This window comes from Brassica napus, chromosome A9 (assembly GCF_020379485.1).
Source record: "Brassica napus cultivar Da-Ae chromosome A9, Da-Ae, whole genome shotgun sequence".
NCBI classification, from domain to species: Eukaryota; Viridiplantae; Streptophyta; class Magnoliopsida; order Brassicales; family Brassicaceae; genus Brassica; species Brassica napus.
This window is the reverse complement of record NC_063442.1, coordinates 11604356-11620171: the sequence shown is the minus strand read 5'-3', so window position 1 is coordinate 11620171 and position 15816 is coordinate 11604356. Positions and strand designations below refer to the sequence as shown.

The window sequence follows — 15816 nt, the reverse complement described above, 5'->3', positions numbered from 1 at the left end:
TAAATATAAATATAGTTAGAATTTTCATGATCGGCTTGTTTGATTACCTCTTGATCTAGTTTAAATGGACAGCTAACAAAAAAAGTCAGAATTTTCAATCAAAAATTTGTAGCAGTTAACTCACAAAATATTTTTCCCTAGTATCATGTATTTAATATTTAATTGTAATATTTTGTCAATCAAAATGTTCTTTTTTTGTAAAAAGGTTTTCAAATTAAAATATTAAGAAAACATACAATGTATGGTGGCAAAAGCATAAAGTTTGAGAAAGTATGATGAGACATGCTTCTTATTCAACCAATCATTAGCTTACAAAGGATAAGTCAATCAAAATTTTGTTTCAATCTACTTGTGATATTTTGTTTTCTTTATCATTCAAATTTACATTTGATAACAATATGTTTCATAGATTATTATTATCATATAAACATTATTTTTTGTTAGAACTAATCAGTTAATGTTCTATTTCATATATTATCATGAAAACTAAATTATCTAAAGACTCATTCCAATTCAGTGCCATTTATTTTCAAACTATAATCATATTTAAACAACACAGACCACATGTTTATACATCTTCCCATTGATGAACATAAGTTTTAAGACTTATAGGACATTTTCAATAATCCAGCAAACCTTCACATTTTGAAATTTTTCGTTCTCTAAAAATATCTTGAAATCCTCAAAATTTAAAATTTCAGTATTCAAAATTTCAAAATACTATTTATTTTTTATTTTACTCCTTACAGTTATGTATTTTACGTATAATTTTACTAATATTATTTTTTGTATCACTTTATCTTGGAGTCAAGTTGTTCTTTTTTTTTGGTCAAAAGGAGTCGAGTTGTTCCAGCAATCATCAAGAAGAACAAGAATTTCAGATACTGCAATCTTTCCTTTCCTTTTCTTACAAGCGCCACATTTCTATTACAGTTTTTTTTTTGAACAATTTTCTATTACAGTTTAAGTTCATGTGACAACCCGTCCTGTGGACTCACCCGTCCCGTAGATCCTAGACTGTCAATTGGTGACAGATTGTTCTGTAGGAATGCTATTAAAATGTGAGGTTATGGGTTCGAAGCGCACCAACAACCTAATTATGGAGTTATTGAGAACTTATAAGGGAAGGGTTGGGGTCAATACGCTGCAGCGCTGTGAGTCTGGGATCTACGGACGGGTGGGTCCATGGGACGGGTTGTCACATATAAAGTCGATTTTTTTGTGACAACTCATCCTGCTCACTCGGAATCCGGCTCACAGCGCTACAGCGCATCGACCCTAACCCCTCCCTTATTAGTTCTCTCTGACTCCATAATTAGGTTTTGGTGAGTCTCGAATCCAAAACTCACCCTTTAACAACACTCCTCCAGAATGAATTGTCACCAATTGATCCGCAGGTTGTACACCGCAGCCTTTGACCTTCCAGGTTTTGTCATGGACTCTGAACAGAAAAGAAAGCTTGCTCAGAGTAGCTTCTTCGGCTTCAGGGAAATCCTGGTTTAGAGAGAAATAATCTTCAAATATATAAAGATGCTCTAAAAGCTCATATCGAGTTGGTATATGATGGAGCTGGTTTGATCCATATTGGAAAATGAGTCCATTCTGTTTACCCCTGACGCAACAAGACACACCCGTCATCAATAAATTCTCATCATCGTCATCATTGTGATCCCCGAGATTAATATTGCCTTCTGCCAGCAAGACCCGTCAACTTCATTGTCACTAACAAAAACAGAAGCTATCCATTAAAACAGAAAAGTAGCTATACATAGTACACAAGTGAGAAGTAAAAGTGAACGAACCAGTTGCTGGAGTGACAACCAGCTATACCCGCGACATCTTTCAAAGCTGTCCTCCATGCCTGCTTCACCTCTTCTGTTTTTCCCACACAGGTTTCATCAAAGGCTTTTCCAAAATCTCCGGTCTGTTTCCTAACATCAGATGGATCCACTTCGTAGAAATTGGTCATCGCTGTTTGACCAACCTCTTCCCTGCACTTCATGATTTCCACCAACTCATCTAGACACCAGCTTGAAGAAGCGTAGTTACGGGAGAGCAAGACAATGGCTACCCTTGATTGTCTGATCGCTCCTACAAGCACGTGACCGACAGATTCGCCTCGCTTGATCTCGTCATCAATGAAAGGTATGATTCCCTTGCTTTTGAGCTCTTTCAGAACGTGACTTAGGAAGCCTTTGCGCACGTCTAGTCCACGGAAGCTTAGGAAGATGTGATACAACCAACTGCGAGACAGAGATGAAGAAGAAGAAGCCATGGATAACATCAAAGAAAAAAATGATCACAAAGCTTTCAGATCTGAAGAAGAGATAAAAGAAAAAAAAAAGTTTATTTTTATGTGTGTGGCTCATAAATCATGACCCACGTAAAAGAGTAAAGACGTGTAGAAGAAGAGTCAAGGAATCCAATGATCTTTTTATAAATTGTTTGTAAAAAATCTAGCAATTTAGTATTTTTTCAAACAAAAAAAAACTCTAGTAATTTAGTACTGGTTCAATATTGATAACGAATATAATGATTAGAAGAAAGTTTTTCTGATCGAATGTATTTATACCCGAGTTGGTAGAGTGTACAATGTGTGTTTATGCCAAGGCATATACCGGGTGCATGTGTTACACGCCTAGCTTCTCAGATCAGAGGCTGCTGCTTGACTGGCTCAACCTCGTCTTTACTCGGTCTTGATTGTTCTTTACTTAGTTTGGAGTTTGCTACTTCAGACTCCAAGTACCCTCTTACATACACGAAATAACTGTACTTGGGTGATTGGCCAATGAATATTATAGTGATGATTTCTTAGTAGGAGGAATTTATTTCTCTTCACTTAAATTTTGAGACCGGAAGACAGTCTTCGTGAGAGTATTACTGAATATTTACAAAGATTTCGAGGAAACGAGTTTGAAGTTCATTTGTGGCGAGTACACTTCTTGAGTTCTAGCCTTCTAGGGTCAATTTAACAAGTACACTGCGCAAGTTTATGGATCAAAGGATCAAAACAATCAGCGATTTATTTCTCTCAAAGTGACCTTATTTCCTAATTACAAGCTTAATATGTCCCACTCTCCTAAGTCTCTCTTAGACTAATGCTAGCATTGTTAAGAGATTTGGACAAGACCAAAAGTGATTTAAGTAAACACAAGAAGTAGTTGGCGAGTCAACTTTCAAAGTAACTTAGTATATAGTCTTGTCTTCACCTTTACACAACAGTCATCAAGTCTCTCCCCATAATTTGCTGTAAAAGCAAAGATACCAAACCGATATCATATCTTCACCCAACAAACCAAACATCACCAATACATCACACCTTCTTCTCTATCTATTGTTCCTCCATGGAAATGGAAGCGATGGAAGAAAATAATCAAGTCGAGCAACAACATGTTGACACTTCTCGTCCTTTTAGCTCGGTAAAAGAGGCTGTTGCTATCTTCGGCCAACGGATTATGCTACCAGGACAAACTCATACGGTAAACCATAGACCGGTAAGTCCTGCTGCTGCTAGTCCAAGAATCACCCACACAGCCTCTTTGCCATCTTCGCCATGGAAGCAGCGCCCTTCCTTGCCCTCTTCTCCTCAAGGTCCAAAAGAAGAGTTCATGGACGTATTGAAGAAGCTTGAAGCCGAGATAACGGAGACAAAGTCAGAGGTGAGGAAGTTGAAGGAGAGAGAGTCAGAGACAGAGGTGGCTTTGGCTACATTGAACGCCGAGTTGCATAAGAACATGTCAAAGATGGCTAAAGCCGAGGCTGATGCTGCAGGGAAGAGCGCAGCAGCAATGGCCAAATCTGTGAGCATCAAGGAAACAAAAGAGAAGGAAAATGGAGAGGACGAGAGGAGGAAAGAGCTGATGAGGAAGATGGCGAAGGAGTATCCTACATTGGCTCAGATACTTGACAGTAACAGAGGAGACAGAACTGGGTATTTTGTAAAGAAGAAAAAGAAGAAACCTATTGTTCCTCTTTTGGGAGATTTCTTCTTCCTCAAGAAGAAAGGTTCTTCTACTGAAATCTCTGGACCTCTTTACACTACCTCTTCCACTCTGCGCTTTTAGCTGAAACACCTTAAATCCAAATAAAATCATATACACTGCAAGTGTATAATATATATGTATGTATGCACATAGATGTCACCGATATCTATGTATATGTGTGTGTGTTCTTTATTTGTTTGTCTCTTTGATTCTTTGTTTGGATTTTGTATGCAAAGCAGCAACGTGTGTTCCCTCTTTCAGCCTATTAACAGTTTTAATCTAATAACATCACATATTAAAGAAAAGTAAATAGTGTAAAAAACAACTCCCACGGTTACCACCATTGCAGAGAAACCAAACATAAATGATCAAATCAGTATGAAAAGGATCAACTTCACTTGCCTTTCTAGACACAAATAACCCCTAACAGCGAGCCTGTCGTGAGCAGCAGGAAAAAAACAGCATCTTTTATTTTCTTATTATTGTTTCTAACAGATAAAACAACAATGTGTAGGATCCATACAGAAAAAGCAAGGTAAAAGTTACAACAGCAACGAGAAAAAAGAAGACAGAACTATTAAGTTGACAAAAAGGTACCAGCCCATAGATTTAAACCAAAGGGTTTTCTTAAAACTTGTTCATCTTATGCATCTTCTTTACCAATACATTTAAAGTTTGAGGTTTGTAAGGAGTTGACCCCATCTTGGAGTATCCTCATCAAAAATGTAGGTAAGAGGTGAAACTAATACCCCACTGCCTCCAACCTGCAGTAACATTGGTGAAGGTGATTAGAGAACCAACAAGCAATCCAACATTGAAGTGAAATTAGTAAGCAAGAGACAGCAGGAATTACTTACCGCTCTGAGTTGCTTCACTGACTCGTATAAGGCCTTCTTTGGCACACAAATCACAATGGCATAGTAGTCAATCGATACTTGTCCATCTTGTTTACAGTAAACTGGGCTTATTGTTGGTCCCTGCTCATTACAAGGAGAAGCCATAAACAATCAGTGGGAAACGCTAAAGCCAAACCTTCAGAACTCCCCACCATTCAGAAACATTACCTGCAGTCCTGACAATGATGGTTGGCTCAACACACGCTCAGCCACTTCCTCAGCACTATTTCCTCTCATATTGGCAACAACCTGAAATGAAAAATATTAGAGAAACGAAAGTGAAAGCAAGAATAAGTGGAAAAAAAATCATCACTAAGAACAAAGTGCGTACAGTGAACTGGCCATCTGCCTTCAGATGGGCCTCCAATCTCTCCAGAATCTCGTGTACTGTGTTTAACGCTCCTTTTCTGTCGGTCAATGCTCTTCGGCTTGCCACAAGTACCGCCTGAAAGTTTTACAAAGAAATGATATGTAATAATGACAAGTAATAGATTATATGCAGATTCCAGTAAAAAGAAACTTCACATCACCTGACTTTCCAGCACAACGCCTCCTTCAATCTCTTTTAAGTTGTTCTCTTTGAGTGTTGTCCCACTACTCACAAGATCCAATATGGCATCAGCTATACCCATCTAATTAACAAGAAAAATATGTGTCAACACAAAAGAATCATATCTAAGGCTGCTTGCACGGCTAGAAAAATATTTCACGTCACAGCCTGATAGTAAGATTATCCTCCAGAAACAGCACATAGTCTTTCCATTATTCTAAGTTCAGACTAGACTAGAGGAATAACCTCTAACAAACAACGAAGGTTAGAGATAGCAACCATGTAGATGGATCTAACACATTACTACACAAGATGTAATCATGTCTACGCAGAAGTTGACGTCTTTTATATTCATATGGAAGACTTGTTATCAGCCTAGTGTTGAAGAAAGACTTTAATAGAGTAATCTCACCGCAGGAGCTGCCTCCAGGGCTCCGTCTGCAGTTGAAAAGGCCACATGCTTTATACCATTTTCTTTCATAAATTTCGGTCCGAGCTGCAAAAACCAGTTGAATCATTCCCAAAATATTATTTTGAAGCTAGATAACATCCTGAGAGAAAATTATTGACAACGGCGCACCAAAAGGAGAATCTATAACTCATACATAAGTGAAGCCAGTAGCAACGCGCAATGGTCTCTCCTCACTCCATTGTGGCATTTCTGCTAGCTCCTTCAGAGAATTTATATTCTCGAAAATCCCATAGTTAGGTATCTGAGATCATTTGAGATACGCAATAAGCTAACCATTTGCAGTAATGAAACATAGACTACAAACACAATAGATAAGAAGAGCATACCGCAATGGAGAGATGGCAGTCTCCAAAGTTGAGAGCTTCATGGACAACGATAAGATCTTCATCTCCCTAAAAAAGGAAAATTCAAACATCTGAATTATAAAAGCTCTTACTAAGTGTGTCAAAGCTCTTACTAAGGAAAATTCAAACATCTAAATTAAAAAAGGAAATCAAACAACTCAAAACATGATATCAAAGCACTTACCTGACCATATTCACTAAGAGTGTCAAGACCAACGATACCGAGATCCAGATCTCCTGAAAGTAACTTCCTGACAATGTCTTTTGGCCGTTGGAACCAGACTTCAGTGTTTGGTAACTGGAGGAAAAGTAAACATTACAAATATAAGCCATCAAACCAAACACAAAAACCATAAAAATGCAGGCACTGAGTTTGAGTTTTGGTTTGAATGCACACACCTGGGGAATTTGTGCAACGTATTGCCTAGGATTGACTTGTTTGACAAACAGTTGACAGTCCTTCACATAAGAAATAAACAAACAAATAGGAAGATTCAGCTTCTTCTAGCTTCAACGAAGTAGCCAAGATTCGATCTTTTAAAAACACCAATAATCGTAAGCACAAACAGAGTATTAGAATCATAACGAGGTTACTTAAGCAGCGTGAGTAACTGTATCAAGATAATCACTATTCAAAAACCATACAAAGATCCATTTTGACTGATCCTCACTTTGAGAAGATCGATGGCGTCGGCGGCCATGCGACCCTTGCTAGGGAGACCAAGACGAATCTGGTCTCTCTCGACAACAACGGCGGCGGGAGCGGGAGCGGAGCCGATCGCGACGGAGGACTGAAGGGAGGCGACGGAGGAAGTGACGAATCTGAGGCATCTACGGCGAGTTCCGAGGAAGGAGAAGGCGGAGGAAGGAGACGAGGAGAGGAGTGGAGGGGAAGGGGAAGGGGAGAGGGAGGGAGAAGGGCATTTTTGTAAATTGGTGGGGAGAAGGATAGACATTGTTGTGGTGGTGAGAGTGAAAGAAGGGAGGCGGCAGCCGAGAGCAGATACTGATTACAGATTCTTGATGCCTCACTCTAGAGGCTCTAAAAACAAAAACAAAACAAAAAGTTTTGGATCTCTTATATTTTGATTTATTCAAAATCATTATTTTTAAATGAAAAATACAAAATGTTTTATTTTATGAGCCATTGGCAAGAAAAATATACAATAAGTGCAAAATTTGCAAAAATGGAAAAACACAAAAAAACATGGAAAAACACAAAAAAACATACTCTTTTTTTTTTTTTTTTTTTGCCAAAAAAAAAAGAGTATTTTACTATTTGCCCCTTACTCTAACTAGCTAGTCTAAATTAATTAAAAAACCAATTATATTATAAAGTATATATATATATACACACGTAATGATCGATCCAAGGCAAGCTTGAAAATCAGGGATGGAAGGCTTCACCTTAGCATGAAACAACTTCTTTGCAACCAAAGTCACGAAAAAAAGAATCTGGTCGCTTATAGTCAAAACCAAAGAACCTAAAGTAGTGATGTTCATCTTAAGCACTTCTACAGCTATAGCCATAAGATCTTTACACAAAGAAACTCCGATTTTACTATTATCGTCTTCTTCTTGATACACATAATTGAAAGTTTCTCATTGGCTCCTTTATGAGAACTACCGGCTTGAACTATCTTGTACTTGGACCATCCACGCTCACTAGCCTTGTTATAAAACCTCTCAGTATATAGTAACTATGTGAGTTAGCTGGATATACTCTCATATATATGGATAATTTTTAAATTAGCTGGATATACTCTCATTTATATGGATACTTTTTAAATTAGCTAGATATAGTCTCATTTATATGGATACTTTTTAAATTAGTATTGTTATATTCTGAATTATCTGGATATTTTACTTGTTAGCCATAAGATCTTTACACAAAGAAATTCCGGTTTTGCCATTATCGTCTTCTTCTTGATACACATAATTGAAAGTTTATCATCGGGTCCTTTATGAGAACTACCGGCTTGAACCATCTTGTACTTGGACCATCCATGCTCACTAGCCTTGTTACAAAACCCCTTAGTATGTATTAACTATGTGAGTTAGCTGGATATACTCTTATTTATATGGATAATTTTTAAATTAGCTGGATATACTCTCATTTATATGGATAATTTTTAAATTAATATTGTTATATTCTGATTTATCTGGATATTTTACTTGTTAGCTGGTATGTAATTTATATTTACCAACTATTTGATCAATTGATGGTTGTTATTTTTTATCAATTCAGATAAACAAATGACTAGATTACGTGTTCGGCTAAACATAGAATTAACTCTTTAACAAATTGCAGTACATATGATTAAAATTGTTGTTTAGCCGGATATAACTTTATAAGTATAACTATTTTTAATATTAGTTTTAATTCCTAAACAACATATAATTCTTATTTGATGTCTCTTCGGCGACATCACCGATGTAAAGATTTTCTGCCAAATCTGATCTCTCCACTGTAAACGTGGTTTACACTTCCTACATCTTCACTGTTTCTTACTCTTTGTGGCGAAAATCAATAGTTGACTACAACCTCAATCTCATCATTCGATCTCGTTTTTTTTTTGCTGTTCTCTCTTCTCTTCCGAAGGACTAGACGTAAGAGACGTTGTTATTAGAGAAAGCCATCTCGATCATGAATCAGAAAAAAATGAAGTTCTAAAAAGAGAGAAACCAAGAACAAAATCCAGAAAAAAAGAAAAAAACAAAGTTGTAGGGAGATACACAAAAAAAGAGAGAAGAATCACAATTCTTGAGATAAACGAATACATTACATTGCTTCCATGACAATGAAGATAAGAAAGACAAAGATTTAATTCAACACCACGAAAAGTAGAAAGAAAAAGAGAGTATGTTTTGCTTTAGATGAGTAGGGGTAAAATGGCTATTAGAAAAAAACAGATCATCATAAAAGTGGGTTTTCCATTTTTGCAAATATCATGGTTATCTGTGTATAGGAGGTGCAATTACTCTTATTTTATCCATCTTTTTTTTTTAACAAATTCAACCACAATAACTCAACTCAGATCTATATTAAGGGCTTTTCAACCTAAAACCTAACATAATCTTTATCTAAATAGCTCAATTAAAACAGATTATAACAAAAAAGGTTTCAAACAAAAACTAGATCTGAAATCTGGTAAAATCTACTGATTATATTTACTAAATACAAAAAAAATTAGAGATTACGGGTCTCTTTTTTTTTTACATTATAAGGGGTCCTAGGCAAATGCCTATTTATTTCTAGATGGGTTCTAATTATAAGGGTTTGATGTTTGCTAATGTCGTGATGTCGTGCGTTGGGTTTATAAATGACTAAACCTCAATCAATTCAAATATTTTCATTTAATGTTTTTCTTAAATATTAAAAAATACTTTAAAATATAAAAAATTTATCTTTGTGAAACAAGTAAAAAATCTAAATCATTTTACATTCGGAAATAATATGGCTTGTAGACGTTAAAAATAGGTAATGAGGAAAAATATTTGTTTTAGACTATTAAATCTATACTATTATTTATGAAGTAATTTGGCTTATTTATCATATTCTCCATGATTTTATTTAATTTGCTTACTTGTCATCTTTTCCATGATTTTAGGATAAATCATTAGCTTAATTAAAATTATTATTAGTTTTTTTTATTTTGATATCTATATTTTTATCATGATATTTAAAATAATTAATAAACCCGAATCTATTTTACCGATATATATACTAATATTTTTTATAAAATATATTTTAATATATAATTATCATGATTTAGGACATTTAATTAATACATATCATCATTATTTTTCTCTCATTTTATAATTCTAATGACTAATATTATAGCTACTTCTCTGATTTTTACTGAAAATATTGATCAAATACAGATTATTATAAAATTTATATATAAGTATACTAATATATATGAATTAATCGGTTTCCTTAGTTAATTTTCTTATTTTTCATATTTCCATAATTTTAGGATAAACCATTAGTTTAATTTATATTATTATTTAATTTATTTATTTTGATATCTATATATTTATTATGATATTTAAAATAATTAATAATTAATCTATTATACCGATATATATATACTAATATTTTCTAAAAAATATATTTTAATATATAATTATCATGATATTTAGGAATTAGTAACTAGATATTAACAATATCTACCAATAATATCATCATTACTTTTCTCTCATTTTATAATTTTAATGACTAATATTATGTTGTTTTTTTAAAATAACATCCTCGATCCTTCCAAATCCAGACTATTTTCTCTATTTGGGTTTGGTTCGTTTTTGAATGGTTCGATTTTACCATATTGAACATTCTTAAACTATTGTTATTTTGTTAATGTTTTATATTTGTGATTTTTTTTATAATCTTTTTAGCACCACATGATTTCTTTTCAGTCCAAATATAATATATGTTAGTTTCAAATACAAAATTTCCTAATTTAGTTATTACTATAAAAAAGATTTTGATCCAAAGTCTACATCACATAAATAAAAATATGAAACAAAATAACATACTTTAATACATTGATTACCAATATGAATATTTAAATTTATAATTTATAAATAATTTAAAAGTTGTATCTAATTTAATAATTATTATTTTATAAAAATAAATTTTAGAATTAAAAATTGTTAAATGTATAAATATATTAATTCGCAGAAGGTGCAGGACATCAACTAGTATAAAATAATAATATTAAACGCCTGAAACAATCGAATCCGATGGTAATTGTTGTCAATTCAGTAACCACAATTAAATAATATTATCTTGAATTATAAGTCTAAATATTCAATCATAAAGAATCAATGCTGAGGTTTTCTTTTTGTTTTTGAAAAAAATCAATGCTAAGGTTTTTTTTTTGTTTTTGAAAAAAATCAATGCTGAGGTTGCATGTTAAAATAGTTATAAAATTCACATGCGTCGATGAAACCCATGTCTCGAACCACAAAGATCATCTAATCCTACTATATAAAAGGGACTAAATCTCTCATTTCTAAGCCCTGCCACATAGGCAAAATATTGTGAACCAACCAAGATGCCATGTCATCCGGACTAGGCTTGAGTTAAAAAAAAAAACTATTTTCAGAGCCCATTCGACCGATCTCGAAGCCCATTCCCGAACCACTCTCTCATAAGCATAATCCTATGTTCTAAACATCCCGTGTTAAATTTTTTTAAACACTCATATCTTAGTAATAGTTTAGAAAATATCTTTATATAAATGTTTTTTTCTTGAATAATATTTAACTATAATTTTTTGTATCTTTTTAACTTTTATAATAAAAATATTGTTTTTAGATAGCAACAAAATATATATAAGAATTATCTTATTTTTCAAATTTTTGATAATTTTATTATATTATTTTAGAATCAATTATTTAATATTAATATAACATATAAATTTTATATGATTAAAATAAAATTCGTTTTTACTTATATATAAAATTCATTAAGGGTATTGTTTTAATTAACATACTAGCGAATCAGTTAAAAATTAATAATAAATCAATAACCTATCTAAGAGTCTAAAACCTAATAAAATATGACAAATAAGAAAAACTAACTAAATTTTAATATAAAATAGAAATTTAATATTACTAAAATAAAAATCATTTTTAATATATATATATATATATATAATATTAATAAATTAGTGACTTAGCTAAAAATAAATAATAAATCAGTGATTTAGCTAAAACCTAATAAAAACATGACAAATAAGCAAATTTACTAAAATTATGGATAATATAAAATATGATTGATTCTTTAATACAAAATTAAAATAAGAGTTTTGTTAAATAAAACATAAGTTTGCCGTATTGGTGTTACAAAAAAAACAATCATTAATAGTGTCGTAGGAATTATGTCCTTCCCATTAGCGAATAAAATTAAAGCAGAGTATTGGTGGATAGCTCAACGTATAGACGAGATTATGGAGATTGATATGGGAGTTGAGGTAACGGACACAACTGTTCCTCCGCAAAGAAACGCTCCTTCTAGACATCCTGGATAAATGAAAGAGACATATCTGGACTTGGCTTTGTGTTAATGGATGGTGACTTTCCAATGTTATTTGGAGCAAGGGCCGATATACACGCCCCAAATCACCACTGCAAGCGGAAGCTGAAGGTTTGCTATGGGCAATGCAAGTAATACAAAAGTTTGGACACAGAGAGATGGTCTTTCAATCGACTGTGAACAACTGGTTATACTCATTCAAAAGGAGGAAGATTGGCCTGCGTTGGACTCGGAGCTCGACGAAATACAGGCTGTATCCAAAGAATTTTCTGAATTTTCTATTGCTTATATTCCTAGATCTTTAAAATTCCGTACGAATAGCCTAGCAAAAGATGTCTGATCACGCGCATCTCGATCAGCTTTTGTAAACCCTTTTGCACCAAGTTGGCTATCTCCACAAGCTAGCGCGACGGTGCCAAAAAAGAGAATAAAGTTGAAAGTGAAACCAAATATCTCAATGAACAAATTTATCAGAAGTCCATATTATGTGGATGTCTATATGGGACAAACAATTTTTTAAGACAATTACAGAATATAGTCACAAAAACCAATCCTAAAATATATAATTAAAACAAAACCATTTAAACAAACCATCAAAATTTTCAATATTATACCAAATAAAAATATAAAGACCAACTATATTCTCTTCATGTATAATGTGTTGTGGTAAGATTCAAAAAAATTAACTTACTTTACAGTAAGGGAAAAATAGATTTTTAATTCCAAAATTACAGTAATAACATAACATTTTATAAAACTAAACAATTGACATAATAGTACAAAAATATGAAAAAAAATCAAAATACTATCCGCGCGTAGCGCGGACAAGGACCTAGTTTTTTTAAAAGCACCCAAAAAGCATCTCAATTGTGTTTTGATTGTTGTTAAATAATCAATTCAGGAGTTGAAAAGAGAAAAAGACCAAAATAGCACTAAATCAAGTTTTTGTTCCAAAACTAGCATTCAAGGCCAAAAGTCACAAAAATAGCACTCAAAGGGTGGGGTTTAGGGTTTAGAATTTAGGGTTTATGGTTTAGAGTTTATGTTTTAAGGTTTAGAGTTGAGAAGTGAGGTTTTGGAGATAAGATTTCAAATTTTAAAAAATAAAAAATTTAAATTTTTCAAAAGATAAAATGCTATTTTGGTCATTTTAGTTTTTGAGTGCTATTTTTGTGATATAAACTTAGAAATGTGCTATTTTGGAGATTTGCCCAGTTGAAAATAGATCAAGTTGCGATTAAATGCAACGGTCGTAGGATTTTTCTAATTTAAGCATGCAAAACTAATCCTCGAAAATATAAGAAACACAGAGAAAAAAAATCACGGGTCCCATCCATTATTCCTCCTATACAATGAAAACATTCTCTTCTCATGAAACAATTCATTCACACACAAATTCTTCTCTAAAGACTACTAGTACTACAACACACACAAAACTCGAAACAAATAATCAAACTTCACACAAACCTCACAACAAATATTCAAACCGCTACAAACGTTTTAAATTAAACTCTTACCAAATTCAATACTTCATAAGATTAGTCATCAATCACCCATCGCTATTTGAATTCTCATCTCTACTATCATCATCCTGATCGCTCTGTTGTGGCTGCTGCTTCTCTTGATGTTCCACCGCATTGTTCACTTGTTCCGCGTTTGCGTTTCCACCTCTCGGATACGCCGCGTTCAAAGCGGCAAGCACCCCAAGATTCGAGTCCGGCATACTCAAACCTATATTCTGATTCGGTTGCTGCGGCTGAGCCAAGAAGGAACCTAACTGAAGCGGACTTCCTCTGTACTGATCCATCGGAAAACTAAACCCCGTTCCCGCCATAAAATGAGTCGCACCTCCTCCCCCAGCTCCGGCGCCGCCGCCTCCAAACGGCCACATATGCGCACGGTTGGTGTTGCTGCTGCTCTCCATAGCAGCTGGCTGATTCCCGGCGGCGGTGGTTGGCACCGGAAGCATCCAAAAGGTGTTCCCACCGGCGGACCTATTCGTCGGAGCCACCGCCCACATCGGCGCCCCCGTGGCAGCCGCCGGAGGTTCGCTTTCCTTCAAAGACTTGCTCTCGTTCTGCTTCCCTTCACCGTCCTCCTTCGACGAATCAACCGATCTATACCGTTTCCTCGAGAAACTCTCGCCGTCCGGACCCGGAATCGTTTCCGCCGGAGCTTGTTGATGATGTTGCTGTTGTTGATGCTGTTGGAGATGGTGATGAAACCCTAGAAGCGGCGGCGTGTGAGCACCAAACGCCCCTCCTTGCTCCTCGTACTGATGGTGAGTCAGCCCGAGAGCGCCGTAGAGAGGCACCGACTTCGACGGCGGCGCGGAGAGAGTCGAGCCGCTGCTTCGGAGCGAGACGCTCAGAGAGGAGAAGTTCGCCGGGATGGTTCCGGTGCCTGTAGCGGCGACTATCGCCGGCTCGGCTTGCTGGAGAAGCCACTCGATGGTTTCTCCGTCGGACTTGTGCCCGAGCTCTCTCGTTAGCTGGAAAACCCTAGCGGCGCAGAGAGCCGGCATCCGGATTCGCCGCCCTCTTCCGTCGACTTTCGTGTGGCGGTCTTTCGTCGAACGTTTCGTTACAACTCCGGAAGTAGTCGCCGCCGCTGTCGCTGGGGATGAGGTCGTGGGGTCTTCCGGAGGAGTAGATCTGGGGACGATTGAAAGAGAAGGATCGACTAGATGGCGAGAACCTCCTCTGGCGGCGGCGCCGTCGTCGGAGAGATCCATTTGATATATGGTAAAAATGAGAGAAAGGGGAGGAAATTGGAATTAGGGTTTGGTGAGAGAGGAAGAAACGGCCATGGATGCTCGGATTGTCGCGTTCGTATTGCTTCCTGTGTTTTGACTCTTGTCTTCTTCCCTAGAGAGAGAGAGAGAGAGAGAGAGAGAGATGAGAAAAAGGGTTTGATGATGTAAAAGCAGGTGGAAGACTTTTCCTGCAAGTGGAATTATTATATTTGTAAAGCTTTTTTTTTTTTGCCGTCATTAGAACAATAATCATTTATTAATTGGAGTGTTTATCATATAAGCGAAATTTATTAGGTAAGAAAATATTTAAACACTCCTCACTCGACGAAAATGACTTGGCCTTCATTATTTTTGAGTCTCTTCCGAACCAAAACCACCCAAGTTTAAATTTATATTTTGTCTTTCTTTCTCTCTTCCAAACACATTTCTCTCTTCCAAAGGACCAAACACAGATAATTGTTTTCACAGTGATGATTTTTAAGTAACCTTGTTTAAGATTTGATGAAGGGATAGAAATCGTATGAACATACTCAAGGTTCTAACTTCTGAGTCTAAGGGTTAAGGGTGTGTTGTCCACAGTGAGAGAGTTACACTAAGGGACACAATATGACTTTATGTAACGCTCAGAGACACATAGTGAAGTTGAGACACATTATGTGGACAGCTGTATATTTTGTGACAAAATTAACCCTACTTTTGTCTAATATATTTGAGTTGATTTCTCTTTAAGACACATTTTTCTCTTTTTTGACACTATAAGACACATTGTGCTG

At 35.2% G+C, this 15816-nt stretch overlaps 4 protein-coding genes across 4 annotated transcripts; 1 reads left to right on the top strand and 3 right to left on the bottom strand.

Annotated features, from left to right (window-relative positions):
- Nucleotides 1–882: 882 nt before the first annotated feature.
- On the bottom strand, nt 883–2490 carry LOC111212896 (disease resistance-like protein DSC2). Its single transcript, XM_022714526.2, has 2 exons — nt 1803–2490; nt 883–1722 (listed from the first exon to the last, which is right to left on the bottom strand). The coding sequence occupies exons 1-2, from the start codon at nt 2282–2284 to the stop codon at nt 1638–1640; spliced, it is 567 nt and encodes a 188-aa protein (XP_022570247.2). The 5' UTR covers nt 2285–2490; the 3' UTR covers nt 883–1637.
- Nucleotides 2491–3218: 728 nt separating this feature from the next.
- Nucleotides 3219–4288, top strand: LOC111212900 (WEB family protein At1g75720-like). Its single transcript, XM_022714530.2, has one exon. It carries the CDS (start codon nt 3345–3347, stop codon nt 4062–4064), a length of 720 nt encoding a protein of 239 aa, XP_022570251.2. The 5' UTR covers nt 3219–3344; the 3' UTR covers nt 4065–4288.
- A 138-nt stretch (nt 4289–4426) lies between these two features.
- On the bottom strand, nt 4427–7309 carry LOC111212899 (ATP phosphoribosyltransferase 1, chloroplastic-like). The gene is made up of 11 exons (XM_022714529.2): nt 6917–7309; nt 6645–6704; nt 6430–6543; nt 6228–6293; nt 6035–6142; nt 5842–5925; nt 5410–5511; nt 5211–5324; nt 5048–5128; nt 4841–4960; nt 4427–4747 (listed from the first exon to the last, which is right to left on the bottom strand). Exons 1-11 carry the CDS (start codon nt 7199–7201, stop codon nt 4652–4654), a joined length of 1230 nt encoding a protein of 409 aa, XP_022570250.2. The 5' UTR covers nt 7202–7309; the 3' UTR covers nt 4427–4651.
- Nucleotides 7310–13600: 6291 nt separating this feature from the next.
- Nucleotides 13601–15222, bottom strand: LOC111212898 (transcription factor TCP8). The gene has a single exon (XM_022714528.2). The coding sequence runs from the start codon at nt 15020–15022 to the stop codon at nt 13838–13840; it is 1185 nt and encodes a 394-aa protein (XP_022570249.2). The 5' UTR covers nt 15023–15222; the 3' UTR covers nt 13601–13837.
- Nucleotides 15223–15816: the final 594 nt, after the last annotated feature.

Excerpts from the sequence above, each read along its gene's own strand:
- LOC111212896 (XM_022714526.2), bottom strand. The coding sequence starts at position 2,284 with ATGTTATCCATGGCTTCTTCTTCTTCATCTCTGTCTCGCAGTTGGTTG. Across the intron at positions 1,723-1,802 it reads GGTTGTCACTCCAGCAACTG|TGACAATGAAGTTGACGGGT; the intron begins GTTCGTTCACTT and ends TGTTTTTGTTAG.
- LOC111212900 (XM_022714530.2), top strand. The coding sequence starts at position 3,345 with ATGGAAATGGAAGCGATGGAAGAAAATAATCAAGTCGAGCAACAACAT.
- LOC111212899 (XM_022714529.2), bottom strand. The coding sequence starts at position 7,201 with ATGTCTATCCTTCTCCCCACCAATTTACAAAAATGCCCTTCTCCCTCC. Across the intron at positions 5,926-6,034 it reads TTGCTACTGGCTTCACTTAT|CTCGGACCGAAATTTATGAA; the intron begins GTATGAGTTATA and ends TGGTTTTTGCAG. Across the intron at positions 5,129-5,210 it reads AGGCAGATGGCCAGTTCACT|GTTGTTGCCAATATGAGAGG; the intron begins GTACGCACTTTG and ends TTTTCATTTCAG.
- LOC111212898 (XM_022714528.2), bottom strand. The coding sequence starts at position 15,022 with ATGGATCTCTCCGACGACGGCGCCGCCGCCAGAGGAGGTTCTCGCCAT.